This window comes from Callithrix jacchus, chromosome 1, assembly GCF_049354715.1.
Source record: "Callithrix jacchus isolate 240 chromosome 1, calJac240_pri, whole genome shotgun sequence".
Taxonomy (NCBI): Eukaryota; Metazoa; Chordata; class Mammalia; order Primates; family Cebidae; genus Callithrix; species Callithrix jacchus.
Window position 1 is genome coordinate 109,813,773 of NC_133502.1, and position 19,100 is coordinate 109,832,872.

At 35.0% G+C, this 19,100-nt stretch overlaps 1 protein-coding gene across 41 annotated transcripts in view; it reads right to left on the bottom strand.

Annotated features, from left to right (window-relative positions):
• RFX3 (regulatory factor X3) overlaps positions 1-19,100 on the bottom strand; it is a 304,192-nt gene that overhangs the window by 59,310 nt on the left and 225,782 nt on the right. For all 41 annotated transcript variants that reach the window (XM_078368376.1, XM_078368367.1, XM_078368342.1 and 38 more), the window contains 3 exons: positions 18,231-18,350; positions 6,532-6,653; positions 4,702-4,814 (listed from right to left, as the gene is read on the bottom strand). In XM_078368376.1, the coding sequence (XP_078224502.1) occupies positions 4,702-4,814; positions 6,532-6,653; positions 18,231-18,350 (355 nt within the window). The remainder of the gene's footprint in view (positions 1-4,701; positions 4,815-6,531; positions 6,654-18,230; positions 18,351-19,100) is intronic.

Here is a 19,100-nt window from a genome sequence, read left to right on the forward strand (position 1 = left end):
CGCCATTGCACTCCATCCTGGGTAACAAGAGCGAAACTCCGTCTCAAAAAAAAAAAAAAAAAAAAAAAAAAAAAGAAATCAGTGGACAATCTAAAGAGTCTGTAAGAGTGTTTTAGGCAAAACCAGCAAACCAAAGCTGGGCGCGGTGGCTCAAGCCTGTAATCCCAGCACTTTGGGAGGCCGAGGTGGGTGGATCACGAGGTCAAGAGATTGAGACCATCCTGGTCAACATGGTGAAACCCCGTCTCTACTAAAAATACAAAAAATTAGCTGGGCATGGTGGCGCGTGCCTGTAATCCCAGCTACTCAGGAGGCTGAGGCAGGAGAATTGCCTGAACCCAGGAGGCAGAGGTTGCAGTGAGCCGAGATCGTGCCATTGCACTCCAGCCTGGGTAACAAGAGCGAAACTCCGTCTCAAAAAAAAAAAAAAAAAAAAAAAAAAAGAAATCAGTGGACAATCTAAAGAGTCTGTAAGAGTGTTTTAGGCAAAACCAGCAAACCAAAGCTGGGCGCGGTGGCTCAAGCCTGTAATCCCAGCACTTTGGGAGGCCGAGGTGGGTGGATCACGAGGTCAAGAGATTGAGACCATCCTGGTCAACATGGTGAAACCCCGTCTCTACTAAAAATACAAAAAATTAGCTGGGCATGGTGGCGCGTGCCTGTAATCCCAGCTACTCAGGAGGCTGAGGCAGGAGAATTGCCTGAACCCAGGAGGCAGAGGTTGCAGTGAGCCGAGATCGTGCCATTGCACTCCAGCCTGGGTAACAAGAGCGAAACTCTGTCTCAAAAAAAAAAAAAAAAACCCAGCAAACCATAACTTTATATTTGCTAAGTTTGGGCTATCTGTATAAAGCTGGACTATGCATGATACAGAGACTAACTGATATAAAATATACTCTAAGAATATAAAATGTTGCAAGTAGTTAAACATTGAAAATGAAGATAGGGAGACAAATTAATTAACACATTACTCAGTAACAATAAAAATGCAAAATATGGCTGGACGTGGTGGCTCACGCCTGTATTCCTAGCACTCTAGGAGGCCCAAGCAGGCGGATCACAAGGCCAAGCGATAGAGACCATCCTGGCCAACATGGTGAAACCCTGTCTCTACTGAAAATACAAAAATTAGCTGTGCATGGTGGCGTGCACCTGTAGTCCCACCTACTCGGGAGGCTGAGGTAGGAGAATTGCTTGAGCCTGGGAGGCGGAGGTTGCAGTGAGCCGAGATCACGCCACTGCACTCCAGCCTGGCGCCTAGCAACAGAGCCATACTCTGTCTCAAAAAAAAACCAAAAACAAGCAAAATGCAAGCCCTGAAAATAAAGGGCATATAGATGTCCCTCATCCAAGCAAAAATCAAAATCTTCTCAAACAGCAAATTTTTGTAACTGCTTTCTCAATCGTAGCTTAGGCACAATCCAAGAGATATCTCTAAAAGTGTGAAGCAACTATTAATATCTTACACATAATACCTTACATACTTCTTTGTATGACATTGCTGTAAAAACACTATTCTTTTAATCTACGTTAAAAGAAAATGTTTCAGCAACTTGTATAAAAAGTTATATTTGCCCCTTACATAACAAAACTAGTGATACTTACAAAAATATATTTGACAAACAAATTGTGAGAATTCCAAATAATACGCAAAGTGGGTATATTAATCTTTCTTTAAAAATATATACCGTAGGAAATGTGAAATATAATTAGGCAAGTAAAGAATTTCAGTGTATCTTAAATTCAGTATCTCTTCAAATTAAATAATCTCAAATAACTCTTTAGAAAAAGACATTTGTATCAGCTTCATTTGAGGCAGTTTTACACATGAATAAAACATTTTATCATTTGTCCACCTACTTTCAAATATGTTCAGACTAAAATATATAGGCAAATATAAATTAAAATAATGCATATTCTACGGGCTTAGGGCAAATGACTATTTACAGGACTAAATATGAGATTCAAGCAGCTGTATTTCAAAAGTTTTTCATATTTATTCAAAATGAGTATTTATTAACAGGAAAAAACAATTATAATTTTTCTTTTTTATATATGCTGCTGAGCTGTATGAGAAAGATAGCATGAACACTGGTTATTCTGAAATAAATGGGGATCATTCTGTGGACTGCCATTTTCCTCACAGATTATATGTCCTTATTTCTTCATATAAAGTATATTTATTTTAGAAAATGGTATGTTAATAAAATCTTATAATCCAAAGACTATTTCCATCTTATTTGGGGGAATTTGTCACTTAGAATAATCTTACTGTACATTTTATAGCAATGTAAAAAGTTATGCTCCAACTTTTTGAATAAATATTGAAATTTTTTTAAAAATCCATATTGGTTGGGCACGGTGGTTCATGCCTGTAATACCAGCACTTTGGGAGGCGGAGGCGGGTGGATCACTTGAAATCAGGAGTTCAAAACCAGCCTCGCTAACATGGTGAAACCCTGTCTCTACTAAAAATATAGTAAGTTAGCAGGGCGTGGCAGTGCACACCCACGCCCTGCTGGGTAGTCCCAGCTACTCGGAAGGCTGAGGCAGAATTAGTCGAACCCAGGAGGTGGAGGTTGCAGTGAGCTGAGACTGTGCTAGTGCACTCCAGCCTGGGTGACAGAGTGAGACTCTGTCTAAAAGAAAAGTACATATAAGCTGGTTTAGTTAAAGCAAAGTTCACTTGAACACACAGGAATGAGAAATTATTTAGAGAATCTTTATACAAATCTTTATTGAATAAGATGACAGATATGGGAAGAATTTTTTTCTATATACATAAGGATAATCTAGAAATTCTCTAACATGGGTAAAAGTGTAGTAGTCAAAGGAAAATGAATATTAAGTGCTTTCATCATTCCAAGAAATGTTGAAGAACACATCTGGCACATGCTTCGTTAATAAGGAGAGAACCTGCCCTTGGTTGTTAATAATCTAGTACCCTTGACAAGCACTCAGATTTACTCTAGCAATTCTTATTTCTGGAGTGGGGGAAAATATCTGTTAATTCTATGAGATAAGACCTCTTATTGCATACCGCATTGTCAGCAGTCAGGAGGACTGCCCAGGAAATCCAAAGGATCATCTTTTACTCCTAAGTAGATCACAAATATCCCTGGAATAAAGCTAATTGAATTCTAAATAGACTCTTCTTTCAAAAGGAGAAGCACTCAAGAAAACTCTTACTATAATCCGTTATCCCATCCTGTATTTACCAGGTGAGCTGTAGTACATTAATATGCTGGTATGGAGACAGCTCCCCTCCTAGACAGTGAAGCCAGCCTCTGATGTGGGAGACTCAGAATGACAGTAGGAGCAGGGTTAGAAAACACCAAAAGAGCCGGGCGCGGTGGCTTATGCCTGTAATCCCAGCACTTTGGGAGGCCGAGGAGGGTGGATCACGAGGTCAAGAGATCGAGACCATCCTGGTCAACATGGTGAAACCCCGTCTCTACTAAAAATACCAAAAAAAAAAAAAAATTAGCTGGGCATGGTGGCGCATGCCTTGGGAGGCCGAGGCAGGAGAATTGCCTGAACCCAGGAGGCAGAGGTTGTGGTGAGCCGAGATCACGCCATTGTACTCCAGCCTGGGTAACAAGAGTGAAACTCCATCTCAAAAGAGAGGAAAAAAAAAAGAAAACACCAAAAGAAACCCTAATTAACCATAAAAGTGAAACAAACAAAACTGGGGCCTCAATGATCCATGGAAAGAACATGTAAGGTGCTTTATTAAACATTTCCAGAAATTATTTTTAATAGAAATATATACTTATGATATAAAATTCAAAAGATAAAAAAGGTCTGTTGAAAAATGGAGTCTCCTCTAACTTCCAGTCACCCAGTTTCCTTCACAAAGGCAACCACTGTTAACATTTTCTTGTTCTTCCTTCTGTATACACACACACACACACATACACACACACACATATATATATAAAGGAAGAGGAAGACACACACAGATACACACACACACACACACACATATATATTTTTCTTCCAAAAACATATATTGTCAGCAACAATGATAAATTAAGTGGATAATGCAACAAGACAAGGTAACCACAAGGAAGGACAGCTTAAAATGGATATATTCTGGTTTCCTTAAAAAAAAAACAAACAAAAACCCCAGTAACAACAAACTAGTTGTTAATACACACACACACACACACACACACAATTTTTCACTCAAGTGAAAATACACATTTTTTTTTACATTTGCTTTTTCCTTTAACTTTAAATCTCAAAGTGATCCATTTTAATACGTTTATAGAGTTGCCTACTCTTTTTGATGGCTGTATAGTATTCTACAGCCATCTCCCTATTTGATAAAGAAATTATAACCAATCTTTTGCATTAAAAATAATAATGCAACAAATTTTCTTGTACACTTGCCTTGCCACCCATATGTAAGTATTTTTGTAGGACAAATACCTAGAAGCGGAATTGCTGCATCAAAGGATTCATATTAAGATAGACTTAAGAAATAGAGAATAAAATTTATTCTCACTTTTCTGCATTCCTCATCTCTCCACTCTGAGACAGGAAAGAAGAAAAATGAATTTGTTAGTGCTAAAAGATATGCTCAAAAGAATTAGTGCTAAGTTCATCTTTCCTTTAGGAATAAGCTTAATTATTTTATTTTAGCAAGTTGTCTGGCAAAACCAAGCATGTGTTCATACTACATTTGAAAAGACTTACCTCACAGTGCTCTCGATAAAGACTCTGCAGTGACTTGATATCCTCAAAGGTAGTACCATCTGGCAGAGAAGAGATTTCAACTTCTCCAAACTCTGGAAGTGCTCGAGATGCATCTGTTACCATGACAACAGAACAGAAAAATGCTATTGTGGATGGTGCCAATTACAGATTAATGAGGAAAAATTTAAGAAGACCAAAAAGAAAAACAAATTTTAAAGGTCAGAGGTCCAGAGAGCAAGGATTTTTTATATTAATATTTTACAAGCAAAATGTAGCACCATCATCAGCACAAAATATAAAAATAAAGGGAACACTTTTGTCTAGAAATTCTTAAGAATTTTCTAGAAACAAAATTTGCACTACAATTATACTGCAAATAGCATACTGCATATCACAGTGTCTCTCAACACAAGGCCCCTATTAAATGAAAAATATCTCAAGCTTGCTAGTACCTAAATATTTTTATTATGTTACTTCATTACTAAAAAAATCTAGCTTTAAACTCATTATGTTCATAACTGTTATAGAGTCATAAACCAAAAGAACTACAAAGTAAATACAAAGAAAACTACAAAAATAACATAAAACTTAATAACATTAATTTGATGTGATGGATGATGCTCCTGTCCTGTAACTAAGTTATCTCTTGCAAAAGGATAGCACAGGATCTTTTGGGTCTGGTAGGTCTATAGCAACATGTGCTTTATGGTGGCTGCTTCTTCCATTACTCTTCTAAGTGCAAATGAATGTTAAACTTTTCTCCACACAGAATACAGGGACATGATTTAGGCTTCCCTTGGGAGGGAAATGTAATTTACATAGTAAGTCTCTCTCTATTCTTTTCTTACTAGCTCTGACAATTAATGTAAGATATTTTGGTGCCTGTCTTATCATAAATCCAGGTACAAATATGGAAACTAAAATTGCAGAACAGTATTTAGTTCTAGTTTTCTAGGTAATCCACAATATGCTTAGTTTTTAAGATGATAATTGAAATGAAAATCACAAAATAAAATTCATGTTGAATGACCAAGGGTGCACAGAAATGTAACCCGAGGACTTCAGTCTGAGAAATGCTGCTATGATGTTTTCAACTTTAGTAACTATTCCAACCTGAGAGTCTATTTTAGTTGTCTTTGTCAGAAAGTGCACATAAACACATATACACACACACACAGACACATACACACCGTCACTCTCTGATAGCTTCTACTTATCTTGATCTGTTATATGGAAAATATGCATGTTCATCTCTAGAAGAGTTGTCAATTAAAGTGCCATTTTTGTTTTGCCCCTTTGGCTATGGTAAAAATATGCAAGTTCCTTTTCCTAACTCTTTCAATAACAAGAAACATGTAAACCATCTATAAATCATAAAAAGAGAAAATGCTGTGATTAAAAGCATAAATTACTTTTTAAAAGTTTACAATAATTTTTTTTCTAATCTGAGCCTGTGAGTATGTAACTTTATACATAGGAAATGAGAATTCCTTTTGGCACTTGAAGTTACTACTGAAAGTAACAGCATAATTTTGACAATAAAAGCTGATTAATACAAATTCTGGAAAACAATTTCATAGCAATGAGTCTTTAATCCATATGCATAAAAGTCCTATATAGCTCAATATTCTTAAAAATAATCTCTAATAAACATGAAAGGCAAAGAGAAGCTAGGACTACTATACATATGATGTGTATAATTTTGGCACCAAAAAAAAATCTTTCTATGTCATTGACATCTATAATAGACATTGCACTTGGAGAAAAGACTACCATTGTTCTCTTTTCAAAATCCTAGTAGCAACTAATATGCATTACACCTTAACATACCTAAAAACTGTTGATGATGTTGGCTTTGGGCAATTACAGTTTGCTCAACAGATGTGCCTGTCTGTTGACCACTTCCTGTGAAACCATCTGCAACCCCATCCACTTTCTGCATAGGCTTGTACCTAAAAATATTAGATGGGAAAAAACAAATAAACCAAATTATTCCTTGCTTTTTTGTACTACCCGAAACTCCCAAAGCATTAAATTTTATTCTATATTCTTTAATGTCTCATGATGGTTGTAGGATTTCTTTTTCCTTGATAGTCTCATAAAGTTAGGATGCAGATTTTTTTTCAATTATTAAAAGAAAAAAGGGGTTGAAGGGGTGCATGAAGGGGGCCCATTTATGGAAATCCAGAAATTTACCTAAGAATGAAAGAATTATATAAGGTATTTCTTTGGACAGCAGCAGCAAAGATGTCCATGATTAAGTTTTGATACACAGCTTGAAAGTAACTTTTAATGGCCAATGGATATATTAGAACTTTTACCTGAACAATGATCTAGGAGCTCAGGCCTGAGAAATGTTGATGAATGGCTTTCAGTCAGTATCTCAAAAACATGATCAGTCTACAAATCCTATTGTGTTGTTTTTCATATCTCCTAGAACCTTTGGTGCATCTCAACACATTTATCTCCATGACACTTATCAACATCCTCAAATACAAAGGCCATAAGCATCAGTTGTAGCAAAATATAGTCAAGAATCCATCTACAAATGGAGTTTATCAAATTAAAATAAAGAATCAAAGTCAGCTAAAGTTACATATCTTTAGGTCCTAGTCATACAAACTCATGTACTTTCCATATAGCTAAAATAGAAAAAATGTGCTTCAGTGGCATGAGGAAGAAGAAATATGTCTTGGAAAAGAAATATCACATCAAAAAAAAAAAAAAGCCTAGCCAAGTCTCCTAGAAAAAGCAAAAACAAAATAAGCAAGCAGGCAGCAACTATAATTTCTTCTTTTTCTCTGATTCTACTTACTTTTCTTTATTTTAGAAATTTGAAAATAACAGAAAAGCATAAGAAAAAAATTAAAATCTATAATAAACTTACTATCTAGAGATAATAGTCACATTATCCTATCCTTCCATTCTTTTTTCCCCTATTTCTGTTTATAAACAAAATAAATTAATATTCTCACCATCCAGACACTTGACACCTATATTGACTCCATAATTCAACTGTATCATTAATATGAAGTTACTATGAATAACAATGCCCCTAAGATGTGAACAGGACATACTCAAAGGTGCCTGCATGCTGACAACAGACATGAAATGACTGAAGCTGGTAGAACATCAAACAAACTAATGCTGAGCTTGCCTTAGGAAATGAATCAATCTTGGATGTTATCAATTACAACTTAGATAAATGAAATTTTCAAGAAAATTGACAAATCTCTCAAAATGACATTTATATTTATTTCTTATGTGGCAGTATCTTACAAATACCTACGAAAAACAAAAATAAAGTCAGAGGGTGAAGAGACTGGAAAATAGTACAATACTCTTCATCCTTATGATTATAATTTTAGTGATGACTCCTCATTACCAAAATATTGACTGCTGTTTTCTAACAAGAGAAAAGAACTCAGGGCTAATCTTTTATTTAATGGAAAAACCTTCTGGGAGGTACTTTTCAACTGGGGCCATATCTAAAGATAATAGAACAGTTAGTGTTATCATGTGCTATAAGTCTTGTTTATAAAAAATTTTACGATTTTCTGATTTTCTTTCCTCCTTGAAGAATCAACTTAGAGAAGCAAAGAAACTTCATGAGGCAAGTACTTTGTGTACATGTATGGGAGAGCAGTTGCTAACCATTCTGTTGTAGTAGACTTAAATGATTTTAACTTTATTTTGTTAAGGGAAGTTTCTTGTTCTTATTGATCCATTCCAAGTTTCAGTTGATTTTAGCTTCCCTTTTTCAGCTATGGAATTGTATCTCATTAATAAAATAGCCTAAAATTGTTTAACCATGTTTCTTCATTTAAGTTAATGGAGTTTGGGACTCATAGAGCTTAAACAAAAGTGTTTCAAGGAATTTGAGTTATTAATATTTTCCCTGGAGAAGGAAAAAAATAAAATAATTCCAATAGACTTCAATTACATTAAGTTTTAATACAGGATTATAAAGTTATTATGAGACTTTGCCAGCTATGCTTTGTCACTTTCTTTGTCCTACACAGTATTTAACATACTACAGATGTTTAACTGGCACAAATATCAAGGGCAAGTGGAATTTAACCATAAAAGAAAATGACTTATATTTCACTTAGACTGTAGGTTTTCAAAAGACAGATGTTACATCACAATCTAACTGCACACAATGCTTTGAAGCCTATAGCCTACAAGCAAAATTGTCTGCTTCTTTAGGAAGATGGAGACAGCTGTTAGTATTGCAAATGGAAGCTCCTAATGGAAGGAGAGATTTTATTTTTGATAAGGAATCAAAATCATGATGCATTATAATGTTTTATTACAGTTCATGATACTGAGTGGGAAACACTAATTAGAAATAAACTATATTATGTGGGAGGTGAAAAATGCATCAAGATCAACTTTTAGGGGAAAAAGGTGGTAAGCTGGTAAATACTGGAGAGCTTCCAGGTAGTGCTAACTTTTGCTTTTCCAGCTTGAAGTAATGAATCATGTTGTGATATATCCACAATGTATTGTCTGGCAATGGATTGGAACTTTTAGAAAAAAATCCCCAGAAATCAGAAATACTGGACTAAGAAAGCCTAGATTCTCATTTTCCTGGTACCCTAACTAAGGAAAATATCCTATCCCTACCCTCACCCTCAGAAGTTTGTGTCTTCCCAAAGGAGGAAGTTTAACAGGAAGTCAAGAATAATCACGTTAAAAATAGGCTAAACAAAAATAGGTAGCAACTGATTATTCTTGGAAGCAGTGGTTGTAGATTATTATCACTGGTTTTAAAAATCTAAGTGCATATCAATATCTGGGTAGCTTTTCAAAAAATTCAGATGTGTAGGCTCACCCTAGACCCACCCCCAAAATATTTGGGAATAGAGCTTAGAAACCGGTTATTCTAACACTTTTCTGAGATATTTCTTAAGTAGCTAGTACAGCCCTACTCTACAGGAGCCTCTTGGACCCAAACAGATTCCTTTAGCTCAATGTTATAGATATACATCAATTAATATTAAAACAACATCATTTTAAACAAAATAAGTCATCAATTTTTGTATTTTCCAACAAACTATATTTGGAATGTACAATAAATATATTTACATGAATGAATGTTTAAGGTAACATATTTGATTTTATCGTATCATATTCAACTGATTTTAACACATATCAAATCCATTTAAAAAATATTTATTGAGCACATACCATATGATGGGTAGGCCTCTATAGGCATATGGTTTTTAAAAGGCTGGATATAAATATAATTTTTCCAAGATGTCTTTTATATTTTATTTGCTTACATAATAATTCTATATTATGTTAATCTGTTGAATTTTAACTGACGTTTTAGCACTAAAACATGACTTGAAGATTTTCTGACTCTTCACACTCTTCATAAAATAATCATCATAAACTTTATCAAATCCACCATATTTGGAGAATAATAAATAAAAAAAACCCAAGAAAGCTTTCTATTGAAAAAAAGCCAAACAAAAAACGTTTTCTGTTGAATCCTTTAAAAATACTAAACTTATTAATATTTAAGAGTATCCTCCCTTTACTTCCATTTACTTTGCAAATTAATTATGTTCAGATTTGGTTTTTCCAGAGTAAACTCTTAGTACTCTTGCATTGTGTATGCTCGGAGAAAGATCTATGCTTCATCAAATAAAGGAACAGCTCTTGGTTTCAAAATTAGTAAGAGGCAAATGATAATTTTAACAGCTTGCAACTCCATGGGCAATCAGTGCTAAAGTTGTTAATGATTAAGAAATAAAAGAAACTCTAATGCTTTAATTGCTGACTGTATGCATAAAACCTGTCACTAACACAGAAAACTTAGAAAATAATTAGGAATCTTTCCCCATGGGGTTACTCATAGCTGCTATTTAGGATTTGGACACTTGTAACTCTACTGTAAAAGTAATGTTCTGTCAATCCCATACACATGGACACTAAAACAGTCCAATGGAAGGCAAAGAATGGTATATATTTACCATTACATTCAACTAACAGCACCAGGTGGAAGGATTTTCAACAGATTAAATGAAACATTTGGAAAATCCTTTCACGGTGGCTGAAAAAAAATGTACATGCAAAACACAATATATAAACTGTATAAACAAAAAGTCATCATTATGTTTATAACTCCAGAAAGCATATAATCATTTTATTTGCATGAATAAATTGAAATACTGAGCTCAAAACAAGGGCAGGAGGCTAGAATTTTCTACGGGAATTTTGTAATCTTCTTTGGAAAAAACTGTCCCACAAAGTCTTTAGATGACTTGATGTCTGAAATGAATCAAGTAGTATATACACTAATGGAGCAAAAGAAAATAGTAAATATGAAGAGTTCCATTCTTTTAGAATGGTAACTAACTTTGAAGTCATACTGAATATATTGATAATACATCTAAATTATTTTTACCATCAACCCTATTGGTTAATGATAGGTATCCCATCTCTTCAATTCTTGTTAGTGGCTCTGTGAGTATTTGTCTCTTCATTAGCTTTACATCTATAATTGGGCAAGAAGAAGTGGAAAAAATTAAGTTGAAATGGGGTATAGGAGGAGGTCGAAGCTGCTGGTGAAAATCGGAGTTGTGGGTCATTCATTCATTTAACAAATATTTAGAGAGCTGACAATGTGCTTAGAGCTCTCCCAGGTGCTGAGGATGCAGTGCTGAAAGAGGCGGACATGATTCTCTGATCTCATGAATTTCTGCATTGAGTCCTCTAAGCATAAGCATAAGTGGTTTATGGTTAGCTAAATAGAACTGATACATTCTTGCTACAAGTATGCATGACACTTCTTTTATCCACGGTTGGCCCCTTCTCTTATCCATGTTTGGCCCCTTCTCTAATCCTTTCCCAACTTCTTTATTTAGAGAATGACAATCTGGCTCCATTGGATGCCGAAAGATAAGTAACAACAACAAAAGGTATCTGAGGCTTGCTCTAGGAAAAAAATAAATTAGTGAGCTTGAATACAGCAAAATTAAGGGTCCCTCAGTTTCCTTATCAGCAAATAACAATATAATTGCCAAATGAGATCTTGCATGTAATATGTTTACTGAAAAACATTTTAAATGTTCAATAAATACTACTCATGAGAGCAAGTGGTGACTGTTATTATTAACAAACTTTACATGAATTACTACAGTTCAGTAGTTATTGAGTTGTGATCATTTATGTTTCTCCTCTTTTCAATGGGAAAGGTGATCATTACATCAGGGACTAATGCAGTGGCATAGTGAACATTAAATATCTTAATGCCAACATGCCTTAGTTGTCTCCAAAGACAAATAAACAGGCACAATTATTTTCTCACTAAAGACTCCTGCCTCCCTCAGCTGCTTCAGATCAATTTGCCAGCTCTAGATGCTTAACTCTGTAATGATCCCAGGGAATTAATGTGTATGAAAGGAATCATAAACTATTAATATCAATTAAAATTAGAAACTACTAGCCTAGAGGTATAGAGAAATGGAAGCCCAACCTGACCAACTGCTAGGCTTCCTTCTCCTCCAAAACACTAAATATTCCTTAAGAAAGATATTTTTCCCAGTCAACATTCAAGAGCCAGTTGTTCAATTTCCATGAAGCTGTGCAGTTCTGGGTCGGTTTCTGTATTCTGAGTTCTAACTTGATTGCACTATGGTCTGAGAGGCTGTTTGTTATGATTTCAGTTGTTCTGCATTTGTTGAGCAGTGCTTTACTTCCAATTATGTGGTCAATTTTAGAGTAGGTGTGATGTGGTGCTGAGAAGAATGTGTATTCTGTGGATTTGGGGTGGAGAGTCCTGTAAATGTCTATCAGGTTTGCTTGCTCCAGGTCTGAGTTCAAGCCCTGGATATCCTTGTTGATTTTCTGTCTGGTTGATCTGTCTAATATTGACAGTGGAGTGTTAAAGTCTCCCACTATTATTGTGTGGGAGTCTAAGTCTCTTTGTAAGTCATTAAGAACTTGCCTTATGTATCTGGGTGCTCCTGCATTGGGTCCATATATGTTCAGGATCGTTAGCTCTTCTTGTTGTATCGATCCTTTTACCATTATGTAATGGCCTTCTTTGTCTCTTTTGATCTTTGTTGCTTTAAAGTCAATTTTACACCGCATATTCTCACTCATAGGCGGGTGATGAAAAATGAGAACACATGGACACAGAAAGGGGAGTACTAAACACTGGGGTCTATTGGGGGGAAAAGGGGAGGGCCAGTGGGAGGGGCAGGTGGGGAGGGATAGCCTGGGGAGAAATGCCAAATGTGGGTGAAGGGGAGAAGCAAAGCAAAGCACACTGCCATGTGTGTACCTACGCAACTGTCTTGCACGCTCTGCTCATGTACCCCAAAACCTAAAATCCATTAAAAAATTAAAAAAGAAAAAAAAAAAAAAAAGATATTTTTCTTTAGTGCTTACTGCGTAATAATGATCCCAATAATAATTATCTAACACTTGAACATTGCCAGTTATTGCAAAAACTTTTAGATAGTTTATTTCACTTGAACTTCAAAATAATCTGTGAGATAAGTCTATTAAGAATTTCTATTTTGTAGATGAAGAAAACTGAGACTCAGTGAGGTTAAGTCATACACTCTGTATAAGTGCCCATGTAGCCTGTACTCAAAGCCCCAGTTTCCAATTCTAAATTTAGGGTTCATTTAACTAGTCTATGAACTCTATATCAAGAAAGGCCATCTAATGATAAAGGTTCTTAAAATTCCTTTCTTACTTCTAAAAGAACGTGCATACTTTTACATTTATCTATAGCCAAAGCAAAAGTAGCCTTGCTGTATCACCTTTCCAAATGACCACTTCTTAGTGATATTCTTATTTCACATTCTGTGAAAGAAAGGTTCATTCTTTCACAGAATACAATTGCTGTGAAGAGACCATGCAAAGAGGCAGGAGGGGGCACATTTCCTCAGTTACTTGAAACACAATCATTAAAATGTGATTTCTCCCTTTATTTCATATGCAAATATTTTGGTGTGTGTGTGTTTCTGCTTGGGTTATCTTACCTCTTTGAGGGTGGTATTCTCATGAAAATAAAGACAAGAGTTCTTATCCTGGTTGCTATATGACTGTGAATAAGTTATTTAACCTTTAGGGACTTCAGGTTTCTCATCAAGAAGATGAGGTGGACTAGATAATCTTTCTTCCATTTCTAACATTCTACGATTCTGTGTGATATCTTTTAGATGTAATTGACAGATTCTTCATGCAAATAACAATTGATAAGTATTTGTTGAAGAAATGGTAAATAGTATTTAATATTTTGGGAATGGCTACTGGGATTAAACCAGCCAAGCACACTATCAAAAGCATTTGGCTTTTACTACTGGAATCTGGAAAAATATCTAAAATCTACGTGCCAACACTCTCTATATACTTCTTTTACGTATTGAAACTAAACTGCAGCAAACATTTTTACTTAGTTTGGAGAGATGGAAATTACTGATCTCCTTTTTGCTCTATAATAATTTTACTTATTATCCAAATTAGGGTAGGCAAATTAGTTCACGAGTGAATTTTGTCAAAAACTGAAGACTACCTCATATCAGTGTTAAAAACATTATTTTCATATGAAGTATTTTCAATAGAAGGTTTTCTGTCTTCTTAACCATGGTATTTTACCTCTCCTTGATTGCCTATAATGCCATAAATATGCAAAGCAGTTATTACATTGTTAGACTATATTTTAGTCACTAGAGTGATATTTGAAGTATTTACTGGAGTGCCTAGGTCCATGTGCCCCTCCCTTGACTGTCCAAAAACTGTTGTATTGAGTAACTTTAAAGTAAATAGAAGACGCTGTCTACTTTTATTTCTTCTTGCCAGCTGTCATTGTTCATGATTGCCTGTGAATCAAGGGGGCTCTAATCTCCTTTATTTTAGGTAAAATGGTTTGAGAATGGCTTCATCTTTTAACTAAGTGAAACTGTAGGCTCTGTGACATCTGCTTTCCAATCAGAAGTTGTTTACATTTACGTTCAGACTCATGACTATGTTCCATACAGTGGTATTGCTGGGAATCGGATTCACAGATAAATGGAGATTTCCTCTACCACCTTATCAAACCTTCAAGTGACACCTTGTATAAAAAAAGCTCAAGAAATTGTGAGCTATATAAAAACAATAATCATTATTATCACTTGAGTATAATTCCAAATTCATGAGAATAATGTAAAAATTGAGCTCTAAAACTTAAATTTAATGAACAAAATAATCACTTTATACACTTGCATTTCTTCACTATAAGAACATATAAAAAATAAATTTACATTATGAAAGGTAAGCGGGCTGGGTGCGGTGGCTCAAGCCTGTAATCCCAGCACTTTGGGAGGCCAAGGTGGGTGGATCACGAGGTCAAGAGATTGAGACCATCCTGGTTAACATGGTGAAACCCCATCTCTACTAAAAATACAAAAATTAGCTGGGCATGGTGGCGCGTGCCTGTAATCCCAGCTACTTAGGAGGCTGAGGCAGGAGAATTGCTTGAACCCAGGAGGTGGAGGTTGCGGTGAGCCGAGATCGTGCCATGCACTCCAGCCTGGGTAACAAGAGCTAAACTCCGTCTCACACACACAAAAAAGAAAGATAAGCACACATGGATCATTCAATAAACCTTGAAGTACTCAAATAATGTGAATATTTTTAAATACCTGTTATTTTATACTTGAAACCTTTCAGGTCATTTGTATTTTTACAAGAGACTGGCAATCCCTTTATATAAATTTTACTATACAAAGTAGAATCATTTGAATTTTGAAATCATTCAAAAAAGTTTTTAAGCCATAAATTAAATTATTAAAGTTATTTTCTCATTGTTTTCAACAAATACTCTTAAATTAGACTATGTCCACACCCATGAAAAGAAACTCCTTCTCTCCTGTCTAAATGATTCTGCACAATAGGGTAACTGGTTTCAGTTAAGGCTCATCAGTGTTGCCAGTGGACAGATCCCTTCAGAGAGACAACAGAAGACCCTGCTGCCCTAAAGAGAGGCCCATGCAATTGGCAACACTAACGCTGCAATCAGCAAGACACCATTTCAAGAACTGTCCATAATCCTAAACATGCATCTTTTTAAAAAAAAAAAAAAACAACAACAAATTAAAGGAAGTTTCAGTATTTCTTTCTTTCATATTCTTACTTCACAAGAAATAAGAATTAAACCTAATTTATTAATACTACTGAATTTCTGCATCATTTCTTAAATACTTCCATCTTTTACCTGTTTCCAAACTCAAGTACCACTGTCCTGAGAATGCAGGGGTTTTTATGGCTTGCTAATCTTTACAGAATATGTTTCATGAGAAGACCACAGAAAGTCCTGGGCCTTGCTTCTGTAACTCAGGCTTTTTATAAAGAAAGTTCCTTGAAGGCTTCTAATTCTATGAAAGCTTGCTAGAATTCCTTGCAGTTAAATCACAGGAAATTCCTTGCAGTCAAATCATAGGCTTCAACTGTCTTAGGTACAATTTATTAAGTTTTTGTTCACATTTAAGTTTGAGTATATGTTATTTCTGAAGCAAACCTTCTTTTTCTTGATATCATCATCATCTCCACTATGCAGTGCTGCTATGCATTAGTGTAGAAATCACAGCAGAAAGTAAAGGCTATAAGTGCTGCCATTAACAGATACAAAAAGCAATCATAACTCAAAACAGTAATAATTTACCGCAACTCACACAAACGCTATCTCCAACTCTATGAGGTACTATTCTGTAATTTATTTTATTATTTTTTTCAGAGCCCCTCTTATTTCTCACTGGCTATACATCAAAAAATAAGAATCAGCAATTAAAAAAATAAGATTGAGAATCTCTCATAAAAAAATCTGAAACCTTTAAGATACCTTTTATATAATAGCAATCCTGAACTGAGTCTTCAGTCTGGAACACTTACACTAGAAATTATGACTGTTATAAAACCACTTAACAAGTATCCTTACCTCCAGTCTCTTTCCATTAAATATGTCTTGCCCAAAATCAAAAAGTCATCTCTCTAGAAAAAATCAAAGTTTCATTGTTTTGCTTCAAAGCCTTACATAGCTTCAAAGCTATGTTCTGCACAAAGAACAAACTTATTAGCTTTATATACAAGCAAATCCCTTAATATATGATCCAAACTACTTTTAAGATCTCATCTCCCACTAAACTACGCAACCACTCCTTGATTCTCCTTCCATAATACCAACCTAACTAAATAAATCATGGACCATTTACCAAAGACATCATGGACTTCACCCCTAGGTGCATTTTCCATCTACTGCAATATATTTCTGTTTTATGACTACTCTAAGTTCCTACTCAAACAGTACTTTCTTAGAAACTTCCCAATCTCCCCTTCTCCCAGAGTTTGTTGAAAACTCCTCTGTATTGTGATAGTCCCTTGATCAAAGTTTTATTTTAGCACTTCCTAGACTGCATTCCATTTTTTTTCAATTCCCCATGTGGCTCCCCTTCTAATTTCTTAACTCTTCACACATAGGAACCGTGTCTTATCTCTGCATGCAGGGCCTAACACACAGTAGAGACTCAAACAATGTTGGCTGACTAAATAGTATAAAATTACTGTGTGATATATTCTTTTCTCTGACATTATCTTAGAGTTAATGGTCCTGACTGAACTAGCATGAATGGGGAGATTAGCCAAGGCAACTAATCACCCACAGATCAATATATTGGGACCTATGCAGAGACCTCCTGTCTCTATCTGATTCTGCATGCTCACTTGAAAAGAAAATCATAATTGCTGTCATGGTTGAGCTATGCTGGCAAAGAGGAAAGGATTTTTTTTTCAATTTACTCTAAATTGTGATGTAAGTCACATGGGAGTAGAAGGCCCCTGGCTATGCAACTTTATTATGGGCTTGTGCAAATGATTTAATGTCTCTGGAACTTATCTGAAAAACAGAGGCTATTAATGCTTTGATGACCACAAGGTTGTAAGGCCAGACTAGGCTGACATATCTTTCAATTCTAAGATCTATGATTCTATTCATCCATCTGTTCATATGTCTACCCATCATCCATCATACATCCATTCATTCACGAATGCTTGAGATCTCTTACAACTCTAATATCAGCAATTCTATATCTACGAAAGTTGGATTCAAAGCAAATGTAAGACATCCCAAACATTCTGCAAGAATTCATACTGTGTCAAAAAGAATGACTGAGGGATGTGAAGAATAGCAAGTCAGAAGCTCATAAATACTGAAACAAATTTCTCCATGTGGTATTTGCTTGGGTATGCTCCTTATGTTTTGTGTTTCATTTCCCTGTCTGAACAGTTTGGGATGTCACACTTAACTTAAAAGGGGCCAAATAGGCTGACTGATAAGTAATTTTTAGAAATTTGGAAAACAGGCAGGATCACTGAAATTCTAAATCATATTTACGAACTATCCATAATGAAAGTATGCCAATAATAAGAACATCCTTTTGTACTTAGGTATTTGTTCAGAAAAAAGGAGACCCAAACAACTAAGAAATACACAGCTTGGACATATTAACGATAACTCCAAAGTCTACCTTTGTTTCTGTTGCATGGGTTGTTGTCTCATAGCCATATACTGCATGTCTTCTTGCAGACGATTAAGAGGGGAATCTGGCTTGACACGAATCCCATAGTAGTGGTATTTGGAGTTTCCTCTTCATTAGTGAACAATAAATATTAGAAACAAAAGTCAGTCAAACTAACATTAATCACATGGAATGTCCATTCAACTTTACACTTAGAAAAATTTGGTAAAAGCAGTATATTAATGTTACATATTTATGATATACCTGTTCCGAATACTTTTATATTTTCATGGTGATAAAACTGGAAGAATCAAAATAAGATTCTAAATCAATCAGCTGAAGGCCCTACTAAAAATATTGGTTTATAAACTTTCACTTAAATATTAGTCAGTCTATTTGTTTCACACAAATTACATTTCATTTTCTAATTTCTATTTTAACTTTAATTGAGAAGGGTAATGATAGGAAAACGTTTTTGGCCAGTAAAAATTAGTTAACAGGATAACAGACCAAATTATTCAATGGAATACGTATTTATTGTAAAGTGTGTATAGAGAAGAAAGAAAAAAATCTTAATTCCACTTTCCTGGATAAGGTCAACATTTTTCTCTTGATTTCAGTGAGGATGAAGTAAGATAACTTTAAGTTTGTTATAAAATGTAGTAGTAAAGACTTATTTACTATTCTGAAACATAAAAACAAAGTAAGCCTTAAATCTATTGATTTTGAAACACATTTTATTAGTTTCTGTTTTTATGGATTTGTATCAGCTTTGCAGGTTAAAAAAGATGCGTCACACAGACATGGTGAAATTTCTCCGTGAAAATGGCAAATTCCCACCTGGAATAAAAGTCATAATTTCCCCATGTTCATGAGAAA